This window comes from Lineus longissimus, chromosome 2 (genome assembly GCF_910592395.1).
Source record: "Lineus longissimus chromosome 2, tnLinLong1.2, whole genome shotgun sequence".
Lineage (NCBI taxonomy): Eukaryota > Metazoa > Nemertea > Pilidiophora > Heteronemertea > Lineidae > Lineus > Lineus longissimus.
Genome location: NC_088309.1, coordinates 9,256,500 through 9,274,017, shown reverse-complemented (window position 1 = coordinate 9,274,017; position 17,518 = coordinate 9,256,500). Strand labels below are relative to the sequence as shown.

General features: G+C 39.8%; 2 protein-coding genes across 2 annotated transcripts; both read left to right on the top strand.

Annotated features, from left to right (window-relative positions):
- The first annotated feature begins 5,215 nt into the window (after positions 1-5,215).
- Positions 5,216-9,596, top strand: LOC135483635 (uncharacterized). The gene is made up of 5 exons (XM_064764617.1): positions 5,216-5,544; positions 6,039-6,136; positions 6,351-6,546; positions 6,715-6,764; positions 7,844-9,596. The coding sequence occupies exons 1-5, from the start codon at positions 5,341-5,343 to the stop codon at positions 7,956-7,958; spliced, it is 663 nt and encodes a 220-aa protein (XP_064620687.1). The 5' UTR covers positions 5,216-5,340; the 3' UTR covers positions 7,959-9,596.
- A 1,611-nt stretch (positions 9,597-11,207) lies between these two features.
- Positions 11,208-16,746, top strand: LOC135482541 (phospholipase B-like 1). Its single transcript, XM_064762657.1, has 10 exons — positions 11,208-11,310; positions 11,633-11,864; positions 12,204-12,432; positions 12,651-12,821; positions 13,539-13,683; positions 13,932-14,132; positions 14,511-14,651; positions 14,988-15,173; positions 15,509-15,618; positions 15,798-16,746. Exons 1-10 carry the CDS (start codon positions 11,226-11,228, stop codon positions 15,966-15,968), a joined length of 1,671 nt encoding a protein of 556 aa, XP_064618727.1. The 5' UTR covers positions 11,208-11,225; the 3' UTR covers positions 15,969-16,746.
- The last annotated feature ends 772 nt before the right edge of the window (positions 16,747-17,518 follow it).

Below are 17,518 nucleotides of genomic sequence, written 5' to 3'. Positions count from 1 at the left end.
TCTTTGCTTTTGAGGAAGAATTGGCATGATTTCTTTCATTCATGGGAAGAAGCGAGCGCCTTCTTTGCTTTTGAGGAAGAATTGGCATGATTTCTTTCATTCATAGGAAGAAGCGAGCGCCTTTCTTTGCTTTTGAGGAAGAATTGGCATGATTTCTTTCATTCATAGGAAGAAGCGAGCGCCTTTCTTTGCTTTTGAGGAAGAATTGGCATGATTTCTTTCATTCATAGGAAGAAGCGAGCGCCTTTCTTTGCTTTTGAGGAAGAATTGGCATGATTTCTTTCATTCATAGGAAGAAGCGAGCGCCTTTCTTTGCTTTTGAGGAAGAATTGGCATGATTTCTTTCATTCATAGGAAGAAGCGAGCACCTTTCTTTGCTTTTGAGGAAGAATTGGCATGATTTCTTTTATTCATGAAAGAAGAGAGCGCCTTTCTTAGCTTTTGAGGAAGAATTGGCATGATTTCTTTCATTCATAGGAAGAAGCGAGCGCCTTTCTTTGCTTTTGAGGAAGAATTGGCATGATTCCTTTCATTCATAGGAAGAAGCGAGCGCCTTTCTTTGCTTTTGAGGAAGAATTGGCATGATTTCTTTCATTCACAGGAAGAAGCGAGTGCCTTTCTTTGCTTTTGAGGAAGAATTGGCATGATTTCTTTCATTCATAGGAAGAAGCGAGTGCCTTTCTTTGCTTTTGAGGAAGAATTGGCATGATTTCTTTCATTCATAGGAAGAAGCGAGTGCCTTTCTTTGCTTTTGAGGAAGAATTGGCATGATTTCTTTCATTCATAGGAAGAAGCGAGTGCCTTTCTTCGCTTTTGAGGAAGAATTGGCATGATTTCTTTCATTCATAGGAAGAAGCGAGTGCCTTTCTTTGCTTTTGAGGAAGAATTGGCATGATTTCTTTCATTCATAGGAGGAAGCGAGGGCCTTTCTTTGCTTTTGAGGAAGAAGCGAGCGCCTTTCTTTGCTTTTGAGGAAGAATTGGCATGATTTCTTTCATTCATAGGAAGAAGCGAGCGCCTTTCTTTGCTTTTGAGGAAGAATTGGCATGATTTCTTTCATTCATAGGAAGAAGCGAGCGCCTTTCTTTGCTTTTGAGGAAGAATTGGCATGATTTCTTTCATTCATAGGAAGAAGCGAGCGCCTTTCTTTGCTTTTGAGGAAGAATTGGCATGATTTCTTTCATTCATAGGAAGAAGCATGCGCCTTTCTTTGCTTTTGAGGAAGAATTGGCATGATTTCTTTCATTCATAGGAAGAAGCATGCGCCTTTCTTTGCTTTTGAGGAAGAATTGGCATGATTTCTTTCATTCATAGGAAGAAGCGAGCGCCTTTCTTTGCTTTTGAGGAAGAATTGGCATGATTTCTTTCATTCATAGGAAGAAGCGAGCGCCTTTCTTTGCTTTTGAGGAAGAATTGGCATGATTTCTTTCATTCATAGGAAGAAGCGAGCGCCTTTCTTTGCTTTTGAGGAAGAATTGGCATGATTTCTTTCATTCATAGGAAGAAGCGAGCGCCTTTCTTTGCTTTTGAGGAAGAATTGGCATGATTTCTTTCATTCATAGGATTAAGAAGCGAGCGCCTTTCTTTGCTTTTGAGGAAGAATTGGCATGATTTCTTTCATTCATAGGAAGAAGCGAGCGCCTTTCTTTGCTTTTGAGGAAGAATTGGCATGATTTCTTTCATTCATAGGAAGAAGCGAGCGCCTTTCTTTGCTTTTGAGGAAGAATTGGCATGATTTCTTTCATTCATAGGAAGAAGCGAGCGCCTTTCTTTGCTTTTGAGGAAGAATTGGCATGATTTCTTTCATTCATAGGAAGAAGCGAGCGCCTTTCTTTGCTTTTGAGGAAGAATTGGCATGATTTCTTTCATTCATAGGAAGAAGCGAGCGCCTTTCTTTGCTTTTGAGGAAGAATTGGCATGATTTCATTCATTCATGGGAAGAAGCGAGCGCCTTTCTTTGCTTTTGAGGAAGAATTGGCATGATTTCTTTCATTCATAGGAAGAAGCGAGCGCCTTTCTTTGCTTTTGAGGAAGAATTGGCATGATTTCTTTCATTCATAGGAAGAAGCGAGCGCCTTTCTTTGCTTTTGAGGAAGAATTGGCATGATTTCTTTCATTCATAGGAAGAAGCGAGCGCCTTTCTTTGCTTTTGAGGAAGAATTGGCATGATTTCTTTCATTCATAGGAAGAAGCGAGCGCCTTTCTTTGCTTTTGAGGAAGAATTGGCATGATTTCTTTCATTCATAGGTAGAAGCGAGCGCCTTTCTTTGCTTTTGAGGAAGAATTGGCATGATTTCTTTCATTCATAGGTAGAAGCGAGCGCCTCTTTGCTTTTGAGGAAGAATTGGCATGATTTCTTTCATTCATGGGAAGAAGCGAGCGCCTTTCTTTGCTTTTGAGGAAGAATTGGCATGATTTCTTTCATTCATGGGAAGAAGCGAGCGCCTTCTTTGCTTTTGAGGAAGAATTGGCATGATTTCTTTCATTCATAGGAAGAAGCGAGCGCCTTTCTTTGCTTTTGAGGAAGAATTGGCATGATTTCTTTCATTCATAGGAAGAAGCGAGCGCCTTTCTTTGCTTTTGAGGAAGAATTGGCATGATTTCTTTCATTCATAGGAAGAAGCGAGCGCCTTTCTTTGCTTTTGAGGAAGAATTGGCATGATTTCTTTCATTCATAGGAAGAAGCGAGCGCCTTTCTTTGCTTTTGAGGAAGAATTGGCATGATTTCTTTCATTCATAGGAAGAAGCGAGCACCTTTCTTTGCTTTTGAGGAAGAATTGGCATGATTTCTTTTATTCATGAAAGAAGAGAGCGCCTTTCTTAGCTTTTGAGGAAGAATTGGCATGATTTCTTTCATTCATAGGAAGAAGCGAGCGCCTTTCTTTGCTTTTGAGGAAGAATTGGCATGATTCCTTTCATTCATAGGAAGAAGCGAGCGCCTTTCTTTGCTTTTGAGGAAGAATTGGCATGATTTCTTTCATTCACAGGAAGAAGCGAGTGCCTTTCTTTGCTTTTGAGGAAGAATTGGCATGATTTCTTTCATTCATAGGAAGAAGCGAGTGCCTTTCTTTGCTTTTGAGGAAGAATTGGCATGATTTCTTTCATTCATAGGAAGAAGCGAGTGCCTTTCTTTGCTTTTGAGGAAGAATTGGCATGATTTCTTTCATTCATAGGAAGAAGCGAGTGCCTTTCTTCGCTTTTGAGGAAGAATTGGCATGATTTCTTTCATTCATAGGAAGAAGCGAGTGCCTTTCTTTGCTTTTGAGGAAGAATTGGCATGATTTCTTTCATTCATAGGAGGAAGCGAGGGCCTTTCTTTGCTTTTGAGGAAGAAGCGAGCGCCTTTCTTTGCTTTTGAGGAAGAATTGGCATGATTTCTTTCATTCATAGGAAGAAGCGAGTGCCTTTCTTTGCTTTTGAGGAAGAATTGGCATGATTTCTTTGATTCATAGGAAGAAGCGAGCGCCTTTCTTTGCTTTTGAGGAAGAATTGGCATGATTTCTTTCATTCATAGGAGGAAGCGAGGGCCTTTCTTTGCTTTTGAGGAAGAAGCGTGCGCCTTTCTTTGCTTTTGAGGAAGAATTGGCATGATTTCTTTCATTCATAGGAGGAAGCGAGGGCCTTTCTTTGCTTTTGAGGAAGAAGCGAGTGCCTTTCTTTGCTTTTGAGGAAGAATTGGCATGATTTCTTTCATTCATAGGAAGAAGCGAGTGCCTTTCTTTGCTTTTGAGGAAGAATTGGCATGATTTCTTTCATTCATAGGAAGAAGCGAGCGCCTTTCTTTGCTTTTGAGGAAGAATTGGCATGATTTCTTTGATTCATAGGAAGAAGCGAGCGCCTTTCTTTGCTTTTGAGGAAGAATTGGCATGATTCCTTTCATTCATAGGAAGAAGCGAGTGCCTTTCTTTGCTTTTGAGGAAGAATTGGCATGATTTCTTTCATTCATAGGAAGAAGTGAGTGCCTTTCTTTGATTTTGAGGAAGAATTGGCATGATTTCTTTCATTCATAGGAAGAAGCGAGCGCCTTTCTTTGCTTTTGAGGAAGAATTGGCATGATTTCTTTCATTCATAGGAAGATGCGAGCGCCTTTCTTTGCTTTTGAGGAAGAATTGGCATGATTTCTTTCATTCATAGGAAGAAGCGAGCGTCTTTCTTTGCTTTTGAGGAAGAATTGGCATGATTCCTTTCATTCATAGGAAGAAGCGAGTGCCTTTCTTTGCTTTTGAGGAAGAATTGGCATGATTTCTTTCATTCATAGGAAGAAGCGAGTGCCTTTCTTTGCTTTTGAGGAAGAATTGGCATGATTTCTTTCATTCATAGGAAGAAGCGAGTGCCTTTCTTTGCTTTTGAGGAAGAATTGGCATGATTTCTTTCATTCATAGGAGGAAGCGAGGGCCTTTCTTTGCTTTTGAGGAAGAAGCGAGCGCCTTTCTTTGCTTTTGAGGAAGAATTGGCATGATTTCTTTCATTCATAGGAAGAAGCGAGTGCCTTTCTTTGCTTTTGAGGAAGAATTGGCATGATTTCTTTCATTCATGGGAAGAAGCGAGTGCCTTTCTTTGCTTTTGAGGAAGAAGCGAGTGCCTTTCTTTGCTTTTGAGGAAGAATTGGCATGATTTCTTTCATTCATAGGAAGAAGCGAGTGCTTTTCTTTGCTTTTGAGGAAGAATTGGCATGATTTCTTTCATTCATAGGAAGAAGCGAGTGCCTTTCTTTGCTTTTGAGGAAGAATTGGCATGATTTCTTTCATTCATAGGAAGAAGCGAGTGCCTTTCTTTGCTTTTGAGGAAGAATTGGCATGATTTCTTTCATTCATAGGAAGAAGCGAGTGCTTTTCTTTGCTTTTGAGGAAGAATTGGCATGATTTCTTCCATTCATAGGAAGAAGCGAGTGCCTTTCTTTGCTTTTGAGGAGGAATTGGCATGATTTCTTTCATTCATAGGAAGAAGCGAGTGCCTTTCTTTGCTTTTGAGGAAGAATTGGCATGATTTCTTTCACTCATAGGAAGAAGCGAGTGCCTTTCTTTGCTTTTGAGGAAGAGTTGGCATGATTTCTTTCATTCATAGGAAGAAGCGAGTGCCTTTCTTTGCTTTTGAGGAAGAGTTGGCATGATTTCTTTCATTCATAGGAAGAACCGAGTGCCTTTCTTTTGCTTATCTTCTTAAAAAAAGAAGCTCTCCGGTATTGGGAAGTGCTGGGAAGTTTATTCGAGGTTTTTAGTAAGAGATTCTCCGGGGAGATTTTATAACTCATTATAGGGGAGGACCTCCCTACCTCCACCCCCCACGCTTTGCTCGCCCTCCACAGGGCATTGGTGGGAATAAAGTCATTTCCAAATAATAATGAAAATTGACAATCTTGGGCCCGAGTTTAAGAGAGCTTTCTCCAATTTTCGGAGAGGACTCTCTACCCAATTTTCTGGCGGTGAGAGGGCAAGGTTTGTGGCCTTCTGCCATGAAGTTGAAGGCATGGTGGAGTGCCTGTTGAGGAAGTACCATCCCGACGGACACGGCCGAGCTAAGTCGAGGCAACACCATCTCATACGGGTAAGACGGCTAAACTAAGCTCCTCATTTATCAATCAGTAGTAGGACCATGTCAAGCACGTGTCGTCCAGTGCAGTTCATAGTTCTGATAGGACCGAACATTCCCGAAGTCTTCCGAATGATGGCGGCGTACCATGACGTCATCATATTATTTTTCTTTATCCAGGGAAGCTAAGTACAATGAATTCAAAAATTAAAAACATAAGATTATAAATATTTTGGTATTGTTTGATATTAGATACACGATTGATCAACTGTAATCTGCCATTGACTGGTATTGAGTGCAAGTTGACAGACCATAACATCATCACCTTCACCGCCTGATTACGTTGCCAAGAACATGCAGTTAATTGATTTTGGCGGGAACTCGTGGGCGGGAATTTTAAATTGACTTGTACTATAGTGAGCCAAAAAATTGGCCCATTTAAAATATCCAAGCAAAACCTACTCAACTCAGTGCCATATCAATACATATTTTTTATTGATTTATTTCAGATTTATCCAATGGTCGTTAGTGAGATTGGCCTCATCCACAAAAAAATGCTGCTGTTGATGAGAGTGAACGCTCCCCGGAGGTGTATTCAGATTGCTCGGTAAGTGTAGGCTATGGGTTCGTAACCTTGACTCATTGGCTTTAAGCACACTAGTAGATTTTGGGCTTTGTGTGAAAACCTTGGGTAGGTTACTGAGCTGCAAACAGACAATTAACTTGGTCCAGCCCTAAACACCCACATTGTTGGCATCAGCCCTTTGGCATTTAGGCCTAATGAACTACCATTAATTACTCTTTGCAATTTCTTATTTCAGAGATGTACCATCAAGTGTTTTTGAGGAGGTCCGGTTCCTCTTGACGACAAATTCGTATCGGACCGTAGAATGCTCGACAAGGTCAACCATAACACTTACTATAACCAGCAAGGAGAAGGTGGTGGTGTTGTTTAATTTCTGGGGGATGGAGGAGGGCCATGATAGGAAAGACCTCCTGAGGAAGAGTGATCGGAAGGTAAAATGCATTGTTGGATTCTAGGACTCACATTTCCCTGACAGACGTTTGGATCTATGTGAAGTAGGCTTACACTTGACTTCTGATAAATAATCTATAGGCCAAATCTATTGCACTTGCTGGAAATTTAATCTGATGACCCTAAATGATTCCTCTTTTTCATTTCAGGGAAACAAGATGAATGTAGTGGTGGACGAGATGCGACCATTCACTGTTAGGTACAACAAGACGGGCAAGAGGCTTTTTGTATCTGCTTATTACGAGGTTTTGAATAAATATGGTGTTCAGCCGCCTGGGTACAGAAGATTCCTCAAAAGTCTTTCTGTCAGCACCCACCCGATTGAATGAAATTCAAATGGAAAACCATTACCCCGAGTTGAAAAATGTGACGTTAATTCACGTTGTTGTTCCTCGAAGCCCTAAGTGCGTTTGACGTTGATTAATGTGGGAGCTCCACTAAAGTGTTAACAGCTGTAAAATAACTCTGTTGGTCAGTGCTGGTGCATTTGCATGGAGTATCAGCTTTCCAGGACAGGCCATTTCAATATCATTGGGCCAAGAAGAGAAGAGATTAGTAAAGGAAAAAGTTATTGGGTAGCAACTTGGGGGGGGGGGGGGGGGGATGTGATCACAGTAGAACTACTCTATTAAGGACATCCTCAAGACTGATAAGTGCTGTGCTTACAAGAGAGGTGCTGTGATAAGAGAGTTCAAATTGAATGGAGACAATCAAAGTTAGTGTCCTAAAAGAGAGAAGGTCCTTTTAGAGAGGTGTATGCTAAGGGAGGTTCCACTGTATTCTAAAGTAGGGTCCTTGTGGCACTTGGTGACCTCACTGGTGATGCAAAATGATGCAATTGGACCCCCTCCCCTACGCTACAACCAACATCAATTAATTTAATGGCAACAACAGCTTTACTAATGAAACCATGCAGGCAGCTGAGATGGCATAAACTGCCCCAATCCTCAAGTCCCTGCATAAGTTCTGTGTTGGCATTCTTGTAAGGTTAAATGTCGACCCAAGAAAAGTAATTTCTAACAGTTATGATATTGACATTGATAGAGCTGTTCAGTTGTTGTTGCTTGTTTCTGATCAAATCTTAACCTCATTATTGCAGGCACTTAACATGTTCCATCTTGTCTCTCATGTGTTAGCATCACCACCATCGAGCTTGTGAGTGATAGAGCGATCTCAAAACATTGCGGGTCAAGACGAACATGTTCCTGCACAATGAATATTTCACTGATGATATTTTGCACCAATAAACCTTACTGTATGTAATTTGTTTCTTTTCAGCATGGAGAAGCATCCGACAGGAGGAAGATGGATGTTGCTGACCAGCACATCCCAACGATGTATTTTTGTCACCGTAGACCTATTGTTTTTATTGAAATATCTGATTGAAAGGTGATTTTATTGATAAAAATCCTAAATTTTCTGATGGGAGAAGGCATATATTTACCTTCTTAGGGCAATGACAATATGTTGTCATGGTTTAAAATAATGCACGTATAAAGAAGGAATAACATTTTAGAGGAGGGTTTCTTTGGTTACCAGGGGCACCATGATCCAAGAGATCAACAATTTTCTGGCAAAATCTTTTGAAAGAAAGCGAAATGTGGAGTGGGCGCTTATGGAGAGCCAATAGGGCATGTCAGTACCCAAACAAATAAGTCTTAGGCAAAATTGATTTTTAGCTTATGAAGGCAGAAGCTAATAGCCTAGGACACATCAGGACCCTACTGCTTGAAATGGTTTTCTCCTGAAATAATCACCAACTTCATCAGATATTTCATTATTATATCTCCATCACTTGAGACATGGGGTTCATATGATTTCTTTCTTGCTTAAACCCCAGGCAAAAAAGGAACATATGTGTCTGCGATGGAACGTAGGCCTTTTTTACTGTTTCTCGATCTCCCCAGTACCACAGAATCCACGGGCATTGGTCTGAGCAGTTAAGCCAAGACCTTCTAACGTTGGCTGGCTCAGTTGCTTGGTATCATATAATACCAGAGACAACTGACCAACTATACAAAGAAGTTAAAGAAGTTGCGTTCCCTCAATCACTTTTACCAAATACCTGGGAACCAGGTATTGATGAAAAGACACATTCAACTTATATAGTTGAAAACACTCTCATTATTTTATTGATATTTGTGAGAATATCAAAAGATTTCCTGACGACAGAATCGACTGCTTCGAGATCTTGCGAGGGCATATTTATCATGCTCTGCAGATTATGAAGACGGTCTTTTGCCCCACTGAGAATTGGATTAGACATGGTACTGAATGGTTTGAGAAAAGTGTAATTAAAACGTCAACTTTGTAAGACGTCTCATTTTGTCCTGCACGTAATAAATGTAGACCTTGTTAGTAAAATAAAGAGATCTTAGACTCCAACTTGCCAAAAAACTTGCATACCCACTTCTGTCTGGTCTTGCCATGTCGAAAGCTACGTCTTTTGTCATGCAAATAACATGTCACCTCTCAACCTTTTGTGATGCAAAGCGGAGGCCTCAAGGTGGAGTGGCCATGAGAAATGTGGTCCTTTTGTTATTTAAATTGGGCCCTTAAGCTGTTTAGTCATGGTGTGATGACAGCCTTGACCTGACCTATTGTTAGCTGAAATGGCTCAACTGCAGTCATACATAATAGGTTTAATGCATGCATGAAGAGTAAATGAACATATTATTAGCATGCAGAGTTGAAGTTGTGGAGTCTGACTAGTGTAAGATCTCTATTTAGCAATGTCTTTCTTGGACATTACATCTTGTAAAGGAGTAGACCATGTGTGATAGTATTACTATCTTCTGGTTTTCTCCTGTTATGGGCTTTCGGAGTGGCGGAGTACTTAAATGTACACGTCTGATGTCATTTAAAAAACTCAGTCGTTGAAGCCTGTCACCTGTGTGATGATGGAGTCGGCAGCTCCCTCCGATCGCGTAGGTTTTCTCCCGGGGACGGGTTTCCTCCTGCACGACATTCCAAATTGCCATTACGATAATTCTTGGGATGTACAACAATAAAAAAGATTTTCAAAAGATAATGATTTGAATTTATTTTTCTTTACCCTCCGGGTTGGGTGGTGTAGTGGTTCACTTACACCAACAACCTGGCGACCTGAATGGGGAAATTATATATTGGTCATAATTTCTCTATACAGCAGGTCAGTACATGTATTGTCTAATGCATTGCCTGCTGACATTGTTGCCTTAATCACACCAAATCGAAGGCCTACGCAGTCTGTTGAAAATTTGAAATTTGAAATTTGATATGAAAATTTTGTGAACAGGAACATGTCCATAATGTAATTGAGTAGATGCAAATGCAACAAATAGTATGTAGCATGATGAGTCATTGAGTGCATGTAGGGTGCTTGCTAGCTCATTGTGGCCGGCTCATTGTTGTAATCATTTTGAGTTCACATTGAATGGTTTATTTCCAGTATGAATTCTGCGCATGCAGTGTCTGTCATCCGTCGTCGTCGTCGTCGTCTGTTCCTGTATAATTCCATATCTCTCAGATGATCACAAGTATGAATCCTTGCCAACAGAAGCCCAAGGGCGGCTGCTAGGACCCCCCCCCCCCCCCGATCACATTTAATGGTTTATCTCCAGTATGAATCATTCAGATGACCACATTAACTGGAGTTCTTATTGAATGGTTTATCACAAGTAAGAATCCTGAACAGAATCCCATGGCTGCTGGGAACAACACACCCCCCCCCCCCCCTTCTTTAAAAGTGACAGAACCTATGGAGGGGCATACCTATGGAGGGGCATCCTTTTTAAAAACCTCGAGGACTGCCATTCGCCACACCTACATTCGTATTTCCCGCGTTATGTACTAATTGTAGCGCCACCTGTTATTTACTAGATGGAACTACGACATCCCTCGACGCGATGTGCACATCGAGTATGTTACAAATCGGGTAGGTGTAAACTGTGGACGAAAGTGTGGACAGCGGCCCTCTAAGTTTGGTGGGCTGGCATTTCTTTGTCTTTCAATATATTTAAAAGAAATTGCAGTATATTATGCATTATAATCTTTTTAATGGGTCAACGAAAGCAAAAAAGCAAAAAATTATTTTGATCTGTTTTACAGTATGACGTGTCTGTCTCAGTGAAACTGACTAGTATAGCTCCTGACTGATTTACAGTAACCAGCCTTTCAACAGGGCTTCAGTGGTGCCGCCATCTTGGATCAACGAAAGTTGGTCCGAGAGAGGGCCAACTATTTTTGCCTACAACTGAATGATATTGTCATTGTCATTCAAATAAAAGTAGTTTTTGTGAAAGAATATTATTTGGACTAGTTAGAAATATCACAGTTTCAACAAATTCTTTGATAATTAGTCCACATTTGGACACGAGACCTCGCATTTCCCCGTCCACAAAGTCAAAGGCCACTTCGAAAACCTTCAAAAAAGGGGCATCAAAATCACCCATCAAAATAATTTTTTTCTTTTTTTCTTTCGCTGACCCATTAAAAAGATTATAATGCATAATATACTGCAATTTCTTTAAAATATATTGAAAGACAAAGAAATGCCACCCCACCAAACTTAGAGGGCCGCTGTCCACACTTTCGTCCACACTTTCGTCTACAGTTTACACCTACCTGCTTTTGCTTTTGGGTAGGTGTAAACTGTGGACGAAAGCGCAACACTGGTCACATGATCGGCAGGTTGTTCAAGATGGCAGACGCACCGAAAGTTTTGGTGTTCCTTGGTCTCTCTCAATTTTTGACAATTTTAGTGGGTAAGTGTCTATTTATCATGTTTATTTTATTCAGGTTTTGTTGGTCATACTCGACAGCATATTTCACAACTTAAAACTATAATGGGAAGTTAGGCCTAACTACAGAATAGCCGGGACAGTAGTAGCTCTGTACATTATGTACACTCTGTCCCTCTGTACATTATGTACACATTATGTCTCCACAAATGAGCAGTTTTATAATGTCAGATTTTAGCATTGTAGGTCTATGTTAGCGTACCTGACATTAAAAAAGCTGAGGATTTTGACGTAACCAACAGTTGCCAGCAATGCAGTCACCACCTGTGGTTGTCTTATTTTGCAGTTGCAAAGAGTCAACTGGGAACAGTGTACATGAAAAATGGCCAAGCGTCCTTCGAACCTGGGGTGTTTGACAAACAGAGAGGGGCAGCTGTTGGGAACTTTACGGGTACTCTAAATGTAACTGGTTGGGATATCTTGAAAGTCACAGCTGGCTATGGCTTCAAAGGTCCAAAGCTTCTTGATCAACACGTGATATTCGCCTCTGGCTACCTTGAAGGATACTTAACTTCAGAGTAAATATGTTTTCAAATTGTTGTTTTACTTTATCGTACATTTATTCAAAAATGTTACTTTTTAAGGTATAGTTTATTGGTACATTATTAAAATTTTACAACATCTGTGAGTAACTTGACAAGCCTCTTTACAAGGGCAAATTCTAAAAAAAAGTGTAAGAATCTCCTGTGTTATTCATGTTATTGCGATTCATCAAACATATCATGATGTTAACTGCTGCAACCTTGTGTGTTTTAAATCTGAGACATTTATTGCCTTTTGGGGAACTTTTGGATAAGTTGTGTATTTAGTAAAAATATGCATCTACTTATCTAATCTTTGGCTGAAATCTCTTTCAGGAGGATCTATCAACATTGGCAAAACATTAACAGCTCATTCTTGTCATTTAATACAACACGCAAATTTGTTCAAAATATAGAAACATTTCTGGACTCCCAGTCAAAATGGTCGAGAGAGATGGTCGAGAGAGATGCGGGAAGAACGCCTTTCTGGCGACATGTTTCCTATGTTCTGGCCCAGCTGGATGGTGTTTTTGCAGGGTACAATGATGCTGCTGCAAAACTTCGAGTAAGCAATGTTTTAAATCTATCTAAAAAGTGCCACAATGGAATGTGGAACCATAAAAATAATCAATATTTGTTAAAAACCTAATTTGCAACAGCTGACAAATCAATATTCTAAAAGACGAGAGAAATTATTTTTATATCGAGAAAGATCTGTTTCAAAAATCCTTCATCTAAAATCGTCTTCTTGTTTCCTAAACTGTTGTCTCTATTCTGTTTCAGCATGTCCCCAAGTTACCTAAGTTTGCCTTTGAATTTCTAAATGGCGAGGGTGATTTCGTCGACATCCGTCATGCTGTTGATAAAGAGAACCGTCCAAATTTTGAGAAGATGACTCGTAAAGAAGTGCAAAGTTATGTATTGAGGAATTCACATTGTTCAGCAATGATAAGAGTAAGTTAGTTCCAGATTTGTTACTTCATGTTTGCATGGATCATGAGTGGTTGACTTGAGTATCTTGGAAAAGCCTTGGATGAGGAAACAATTACGGGGATAATCTGATGGTAGAAGGTGTGGTATTTCAGGCGATGGTGAAACAAGCTCTTTAACTAACAGATTTCAAAGGCGAGGTTTGCTTAACTTAATCAGTGAGAAGACAGAAAATCTCTTGGATAAAAAGGCTGCTTCATGGACTTGTAAAAGTATTGAATTTAGTAGCTCATTTGCTGTCATGGCCTAGATCTGACAACACCATTAATATTAATCCTTCGCAAGACCGCAATAACATCCTTTTTCCAGAGAATACATTACATCATTATATCCATTTTTGTTTAGAATGTCACAAGTTCTTATCAGTTCAATGCTGCATTGACAACCAGTCACGAGTCTTGTATGCACAACATTAAGTAGCTATTTGACCCAATTTGGGTCCATTCTCTTGTGATATATCATGGACATGAATTGATCATGACTAGATTTCCAGTTATGAGTACCGATATGATGAAAATTGTAGCCATTTCACTTGTGATCTTGGGCAAGCCACTTAATGCAACTGTTTTGGGAAAGTTCTTTTGCCAGTTGTAAAAAACTAATAATGGTGTTGTGTTTTAAAGAAATATCCTAGAAATTAGCTAAAATGTTAGGTTCAGATCTTGGTCACCTCTTTTTCAGGCAACTGGGGCCTATGAGAATATCTTCATGTCCCATTCGACATGGTTCCTTTATTCCTCAATGATGAGGAGTTACAAGCATTATGACTTCAACTTGAGAGACAGAACAGCTATCAATAAGCAGGTCTCTTTTTCAAGTTATCCAGGTGAGATATATAGGGTGTTAATCAATAGTGTTGCTAGTTTTGAAGTTAAATAACTTTTTCATAACTTTTGTAATCAATCAGTTTCTTTCAATAAAAAGTAAAAGTGATAGGACTGATGAATCAGATATTACAGGATCCAGCAGGAAAGCTTCACACTCGATCCACCATCTGTACTGGAATGACCAGCTGACTTGAACGTACATACGTAACAACTTCACTTGAATTCTCCAACTATGAAAATTTTTTAGGTATGATAATCTCAGTAGATGATTTCTACACCATGTCAAATGGTCTTGTCATGCTGCAGACAACAAATAACGTCTTCAACACTACTCTCTATGATCACGTAAAGCCCTCATCGATACTTGCCTGGCAGAGAGTGCGCATAGCTAATATGATGGCAAAAGGTGGAAAAGAATGGGGGCATTATTTCAGCTTGGAGAACTCTGGTAAGCTCTCAGACAAACCAGTGTATGTGTTGATCAAACTTGTCTATTGGTTTGGTGTACTCAGCCATTGGGTGAAACTGGTCATTTTGGGTAGAAAAAGAAAATCTAATAATGCTTCTGGTGCCATTCCCAGGACAAGACAATGGCACAGTCTTTTTATAGATCTCAGAATTAAGATTGCAGTGTCGTAGGTAAGGTGTCGGAGAAATGTCGAAAATGGCCTGTGTGCAAAATGCCTGGATGTTTGAGATATATTAGAATGATATGTTAAGAATGTAAAAAAAGAGGGGTTTACCAATCAAGCCTTTTAATTGATTGGAAGAAAAGGACCATTTTGAATAGGGAGAGAAAATAAAACACGTTTTTTATCTCTTGAAGGCACCTACAATAACCAGTACATGATAATTGATCTGAAGAAAATAAAACTGGGTCACGAAATCGAGGATGGCGCACTGTATGTTGTGGAGCAGATCCCAACTCTAGTAGTATATGCTGACCAAACGAAGATGCTGCGAAATGGTAAGAAATAATATCTTCTTCTTCTTCTGCATTCTGAATTTTTGAGATGCACACTAGAGAGTCGGTTCTTTTTTAGTATCCAAGTCAGCTCGCTTAAAGAGCTCTGCACCAGAGCTTATTTGGTCTGGGTGGTTTCCTTTGGCCACTTTTCCTCTCTATTCTTCTGAGAGATTATAAACTTTTTCTGCCAAGGGCAAAGTGCGCCACGTGGGTCAATGATGTACATTACATTTGACTTCTAAAGTAGCATTTTTCTATCTCTACGGTATGTCACGTTACGTCATCTTAACCAAGCAAGGTCGATGTGGAAATTTTACATTTGATCTCTCTTTTTAGGTCATTGGCCATCTTACAACGTGCCATTCTACGAGTCCGTTTACAACATGAGCGGTTACCCGAATATTGTCGCCTTGAAGGGTTTGGAGTTTTCCTACCAGATGGCGCCGAGAGCAAAGATATTCCGCAGGGATGCAGACAAAGTGGAAACAATGGATGATATGATGAGGTTTATGAGATACAATGGTGAGAGATTTCTTTTTTCATAACATTTTCTCGACCAGATCTGTCTGTCAGTCGTTCACTTGAATCAACCACCAAAGTACGTCTGACTTGTACAATCACTTTTCAATTTTTCCCATGCTGTCATATCTAAGGCTGGATGGAGTCGGCCAGATTTTGTTGACGAGACTCTTTGTAACCTTTGTAGTGTCTTACCAACAACACCACATAGCTGATGGTCAGCTGTCTCATCGCCCACGGTCTTTGAATCTTTGACTCAAGAGTTACAAATTAAATGCCATAACTCTGAATATGTTGTCATCTATTCACTTTTGGATCCAATACCCTTGTACTTTCAGACTACCACCATGATCCATATTCAGAAAATGATCCGTGTAAAACCATCTGTTGTCGTGGTGACTTGAGTGGAGACCATAATTCACCTACAATGGGTTGTTTTGATACTAAGGTAAGGTTTAAATTCTCCCTCTTTACTGTACATTTCTTTAAGAGTAGTGTCTAAAATCATAAAAGTAAAAAGTTAAAGTTTTGGGTTTATAGTCAATGGAGACCTTATCCCCTGTAAATTGAGCAGATATTGTGCCTTGATATTGTGGCCGCCTATTTGACTTCTGAAATATTTTTCAGGTGACTGACTACAACATGGCATGGAAGAGACAGGCCTATGCAATCAATGGACCAACAACTGGAACTGGTCTTGAACCATTCTCTTGGAGAGCACCATTTATGGACTCGCACATTGGTATGCCTAAGACATATAACTTCAAATTCGTGAAGATGGGACCAAGAGGCATGTAGGAATCGGGAGCCTTTACGAATTTTGGTATGGCATCCACTCGCATGATTAAGGTGTGTTTTGGAATGGCCAGAAACATTCAATTTGGGACTATATGTACCAATCAAACTTGCCACAGGCAAAGGTTGTATTTTTCAGCCCTTTGTTTAACCTGTATTGTGTGTACACTGGCAATCTGTCCTCCATTAGCAGAATTAACAAGGGTCCAAAACTGTGTGTAAAGTTTTATTTTTTTATTTCACCAGAAAATGGTGATGATGACCAAATCTATTTGAACTCAAATGGTACTATTACATTGTATTGCTTGATGTATTTGTTATATATTGAAGCATAATCATCTGTACTTGTGATAAAACTAAGTACCTATGTATGGCTTGTTGAGTTTATTAATTTTGTATGTCACTTTTGAATTGCTACAGCTGCTGTGGTCTGTTTTAAGCACATAGAATACTCTTATTTCACTCATTTCCAAGTGAAATCAACTTGTAAGGTCATGTGTTAATAATAATATTAGATAAATTGTAAAAATGATGCTGAATCTCTTTTTATTTTGTCGAAGTCTATGTTTTGGGACATTACTGCATTTGTTGTCCAAGAAATGTGCTCAAAGGTATTGTGTTTTTAAGGTATTTATCCCTAGACAATTTTGTTTTGGCAGACAACGTGCTCTCCAAGAGCTTACATTGTTTCTGGGACGCACTGTTTAAAAAGGGCCTTTGATATATTATAAATCGATAACAGTACTAGCTTTTAGAAATAAAGTATTGTTTTTACCTGAAATCATTTATTTGATTAGTTTTTTACAATTGATTACTAAAGCCAGTGAGGCTTTACCAAATGCAAACTTCTTGTGCCTACGAGATTGACTGAGTGATCTTCGTCTTAATGTGCTTACTCGCACATGTCATGAGGTGACCTGAGACCTCCTAACCCATATTCCTCCAGCCGCAGTTGATCCCCTCTTGGATGTGAGTACCAAATTTAGCATTCTCTCTGAGCGTGATCTTGCCTGTGAAATGGAAACTTGAAGACACTCCCTAGCCTAGGCTAACAACCTAAAACTGCCCCCCCCCCAAAACAGTTCTTTTGGCTGAGATGGTTTGGGGGTTCCACTCCATTGCCTCGGGATAAGCGTCTCAGAAGGACTTATTTAGAGGGGGGGGGGCTTCCAGAGCTAAAACATGTCAGAAAGACAGGGTTTTGGGGCTCCCCTATGTCAAACAGTTGTGTGAGTGCACTAGAGCTTGCACTACACATTAGTGTGAATGTTCACACAAGGGACAATTACCGCATTGGGTCTTTCAAAAGTGTCTTCGGTCACTATCACGGCCAATGTGTAATCGGTCCGAAAACAAAATTCGAGATTGCGGGAAATCCGATTATGAAATGACAATGTTTTCATGATAAAAAGGCTATTTATCCTTATTTTCCAGCACCAACTGAGAAAATATGGAATCAAAGAAAGTTCACGAAGTTCTTGATCGCATGTTGGCGAACTTGAACTGTCCCATATGGTAATAACAGCTTCGTATGAAAGTGCCAAAACGTCAAT